Source organism: Trypanosoma conorhini (assembly GCF_003719485.1).
Source record: "Trypanosoma conorhini strain 025E chromosome Unknown Tco_14.4_contig_00629, whole genome shotgun sequence".
In the NCBI taxonomy this organism is placed as follows: Eukaryota; Euglenozoa; class Kinetoplastea; order Trypanosomatida; family Trypanosomatidae; genus Trypanosoma; species Trypanosoma conorhini.
In genome coordinates, this window is record NW_021704702.1 from 933 (window position 1) to 4,769 (window position 3,837).

Consider the following 3,837-nt stretch of genomic DNA (forward strand, 5'->3'; position numbering starts at 1 on the left):
TGGTGGCGTGTAGCCAGGCTGCCAAATTTCACAGGTGTAATACATGCCTCGGTCTCTCTTTGTGTCTCTGTGTGTCGTTTCCTTCGTTACTGCTTCCTCTTCTTCCTCTTCTTCCATCCCTTAAACTCGCTCTTAGCTGCGTTGCGCATACACACCTACATCTGTCGTCTCTACCGCAGCAACACGCCTGCCCTGCTCCAGTGCCTGTGGACTCACCTCCGTGTTGCTCAAACTTTCTATTGGCGCATTTTTATTTATTATTCTTTTTTTTTTTTCCTTCCCCCCATTTGCTTCTCCATTCGTTTTATCCCGCCCCGCAGAGCAGCAAAAAGCATGGGGGAAGAGGTGACGCTTCACTGTTTCTTTGGTCTGGCTCTGCGGCCTGATGGCGTGCCCGTGACCCCGCCGATGCCTGCGGAGAGCTCGCTGGTGCTCTCCCACTGCGCCCTGACCACCACAACCACAGGCCCCGTCACGCTGTACGTGCAGAGCCACGAGCAGCCCCAACGCTTTGCCCTCTGCACTCTGTCGCCGAAGCACGGCATCTACTACGTCCCGCTGCAGCTTGTCTTCTCAACGAAGGTTTCCTTCACTCTAGTGGCGGCGGGGGAGAAGCCCCCGGAGAGCGGCCGCGGGCCGCGAGAGAAGCGAGGCGGCAAGCAGAAGAAGGACGGTCCCGCCCACGACGCCCCCGCGCCACCGGAGCCGGTGGTGCACCTGACGGGATACTTTGAGGTCGAGGCGGACTAGCTCGCGGCCAGCGGCGGCGACGAGGATAAGTTTGGCGAATGCCGCTGCAGAAGATAGTGCGGCGACACGCACAAAGAGGCGGAGGGGGTGACGGCAGGATGAAGAGAGTGACACACACACACATACACACTCTGACAGAGCGCCGCAGGACATGACATCTGCCTCCAGCGAAGCCACTGCTGCGTAGTGGTTAGCACGCGGAGCGGAAGCGAACAGGAGACGGCGCACGAAGGAAGAAGCATGAGTGTAAGTAATGAGCCGGACATGAAAAAGGAGAGAGCAAAAGAAAGAAAAAGCTGATTAACATGATGAATGAATTGGCAGCGCTGTGTGTATTCATCAGATTCATTGCACGCATGTTCCTAGGCACACGCTCTCGTTCTCACTATATATATCTCCCTCTGTCACGCTGTTTGGTCCGCCTTTATGTGTATTTAACTTCTTTTCTCGCCGTGGTGATGCTTCTTTGAAGGTGTAAAGTGGTCCACACGGACGACAGCGCAAAAAAGCGGAGTGTGGAAGGCGTGCAGAGTCAGCTGTGAGGAAACAAGTTGCAAAAATGGTGCGCCAGACGTTCGCAGAACTGTCGGTGGACTCTGTGCGTGATGTGCTTGCCCGGTTGCAGGATGTGAAGGGAGGGGAAGAAGACGCAGTGCATAACAGCAAGAAGCGCCCGCGTGCCACAAGAGACGGCGCCGTCTCGACATCGTCATCCGCCGCCGTAGTGCCACTGCCGTACCCTGTCGGTAGTAGCACACTGCAGGTGACAGGCGTGCACGTTTCCCTGCAGGAGGTGGAGCAGGCAGAGGCCCACGCGGGGGGCGACGTCGGGGACCTCGTTGTCCTGCTTCGCGCGCACGTCAAGGGGAGGCTTGACCCGGTGGCACGCGTCTTCACGGTGGCGGCGATGCGGCTTGCCGCCGACCCCGGCGCAGGGCGGACCACCGGAGCTAAAGGCGGGCCTCGCGAGGACAAACATCGTGCGGCGGGGCCGGCAACGGCGTCAGCCGCGTCCCCTTCGCCGGGGAAACTACGCCGCCCGGCGCGCACTGCCTTCGCCCAACTTGACCTCCGGCTGCAGTCGGAGCGGGTGGGCTTCTCCGTGCAGCTGCTCCCGGCGGGGCCCAGGCGTGCGCCGCCGCCTCCGTCGCCGAGGTCGCTGCCGCCACGCGGCGGCAGTAGCGCGGGCGGCGGCTCGCTGCGGGTGGTAGTCGTCGGTGTCATCTCCCCGCTGCTGCCGTGAGCAGTCGGAGCTGCGGCTGGCGTCGACGGTAGGTGCGGAGGCAGTCAAATGGAACAACATCGGAAGGAGGCGGATAAGAGGGAACGTGCGAAACCAGAAGGGGAGGGAGAGCGGCGGCGTGTATAATGCTCCTCCCTTCCCCAAGCAAAAAGAGGAGAGAGAGGAGCATCGTTTCTTTAAACAGGTGGCTGCTTACGCCTGTGGTCATGCAACACACACACACACACATATATATATATATATATATACATGTATATATATACATGCCCATACTTCTCCGAACGCAATGAACCGCACACAACTCTTCTCTTTGCGTCTCTCAATTCTCCACACAGAAGGGAAGCATCAATAGCTGAAGGAGCAACAAAACCTCCAAAGAGCTGCGACAAGCACACACACACACACACAAAACTACGCGCGTATATAATTTACGGCAACTTATTAGTTTTCTCATACTTCAATGGACCAAGCGCCTCCAATTCGGCGCACCCGCGTCGTAGACTTGGGTGCCATGCCGCGCGAAGAAGTTATCCAAGTTGCAAAGAGGCAGGCACAAGGTATTCGTGAGAAGAATATGCGCATCAAGGCCCTTGAGGAGCTGGTCGTGCAGCTCACCGGTCGACCAGCTCCAGAGGTTGCAGCCACAGGTCTAAGCCCAAGCCAGAGCTCCACAGGCTCACTCCCACCGCTGCCACCCGAGCACAGCGGTGAGTTGGCGCTGCAACAGGCCATGGAGGAGGAGCGCATGGCATACGCTACGGAAATAAGCCGCAACGAGGAGCTCCTCAGGAAGCTCCAGACGCAGTTAGATGACAAGACGGCCGAGCTTACCGCGTTACAAGAAAAAGTGCATGTCTGGCAAGAGAAGGTTATGATGGCCTCCCGTCGCGACCAGGAGATAATTGCCGAGCTGCAGACGCGTCTAGCACAGCAGCAAGGCAATGCCACCGTCACGCCGTCCTTCTCTGCGGACACGCCAGCAGCAGTTCCACCTGATGTCTTAGAAGCCGCCGTACGGGAAAAGCTCTCCGTGTGGAAGGAACGCGTCAAGGCAAAAATGCAGCAGGACATGGACCGTATCCAAGAACTTGAAGGGCAGCTACAGTCAATTCAGAAAGAAAACCGGCCATCGGCTAAAGTGGAATCGCAGATAGAACACAGCGAAGCAATAAACCCATCCTTCCCGCTTTCCCAGCAGGAGCTAAAAGAAGGTCTTACAACTCAAAAAAGAACCGAAAACGGTCTGGAAGGAACACATCAGCAAGAAGTGGAGCAAGGGAAGGATCACTTGATAGAAACCATTCAGGAAGACAAGAGATTGATTAAAGAACTGCAGCAAGAGCTTCACACACTACGTTCCGTTTCGGCTGAATCTATCATATCTCTGGAGGCGCCAACAGAGGTTATAAATAGCATTGCACTAGCTGCAGTGTCCGAGCTCAAACAGCTTCAAAAAACAATGGCGCTTCGGGAAGAAGCCCACGAAGACAGAGTAAGCGCACTAAGACATGAGGTGCAGCGGCTGACGTCGGAGCTGGCGGAGGCCCGGCGCGAGCGGGAGGAGGCCGTTGGTGCCGGTGAGACTATGTGGCGTGACGCTGCGCGGGAGCAGGAGGAGGCGGTTGCGACCCTGACGCAGGAGGTGCAGCGGCTGACGTCGGAGCTGGCGGAGGCCCGGCGCGAGCGGGAGGAGGCCGTTGGTGCCGGTGAGACTATGCGGCGTGACGCTGCGCGGGAGCAGGAGGAGGCGGTTGCGACCCTGACGCAGGAGGTGCAGCGGCTGACGTCGGAGCTGGCGGAGGCCCGGNGCGAGCGGGAGGAGGCCGTTGGNGCCGGTGAGACTA

At 58.1% G+C, this 3,837-nt stretch overlaps 3 protein-coding genes across 3 annotated transcripts, besides 6 other annotated features; all 3 read left to right on the top strand.

Annotated features, from left to right (window-relative positions):
• Nucleotides 1-81: 81 nt before the first annotated feature.
• Nucleotides 82-114: a microsatellite.
• Nucleotides 115-247: 133 nt separating this feature from the next.
• Nucleotides 248-275: a microsatellite.
• Nucleotides 276-333: 58 nt separating this feature from the next.
• On the top strand, nt 334-750 carry Tco025E_07759 (uncharacterized protein; the record flags this gene model as incomplete). The annotated part of the gene is made up of 1 exon (XM_029374618.1): nt 334-750. The coding sequence occupies one exon, from the start codon at nt 334-336 to the stop codon at nt 748-750; it is 417 nt and encodes a 138-aa protein (XP_029225361.1).
• Nucleotides 751-860: 110 nt separating this feature from the next.
• Nucleotides 861-880: a microsatellite.
• Nucleotides 881-1,309: 429 nt separating this feature from the next.
• Tco025E_07760 (uncharacterized protein) lies at nt 1,310-1,993 on the top strand (the record flags this gene model as incomplete). Its single annotated transcript, XM_029374619.1, has 1 exon — nt 1,310-1,993. The coding sequence occupies one exon, from the start codon at nt 1,310-1,312 to the stop codon at nt 1,991-1,993; it is 684 nt and encodes a 227-aa protein (XP_029225362.1).
• A 211-nt stretch (nt 1,994-2,204) lies between these two features.
• Nucleotides 2,205-2,220: a microsatellite.
• Nucleotides 2,221-2,255: a microsatellite.
• Nucleotides 2,256-2,383: 128 nt separating this feature from the next.
• Nucleotides 2,384-2,401: a microsatellite.
• A 52-nt stretch (nt 2,402-2,453) lies between these two features.
• Tco025E_07761 (uncharacterized protein) lies at nt 2,454-3,836 on the top strand (the record flags this gene model as incomplete). Its single annotated transcript, XM_029374620.1, has 1 exon — nt 2,454-3,836. A coding segment is annotated over one exon (1,383 nt), but the record flags the coding sequence as incomplete, so codon positions are not given.
• Nucleotide 3,837: the final 1 nt, after the last annotated feature.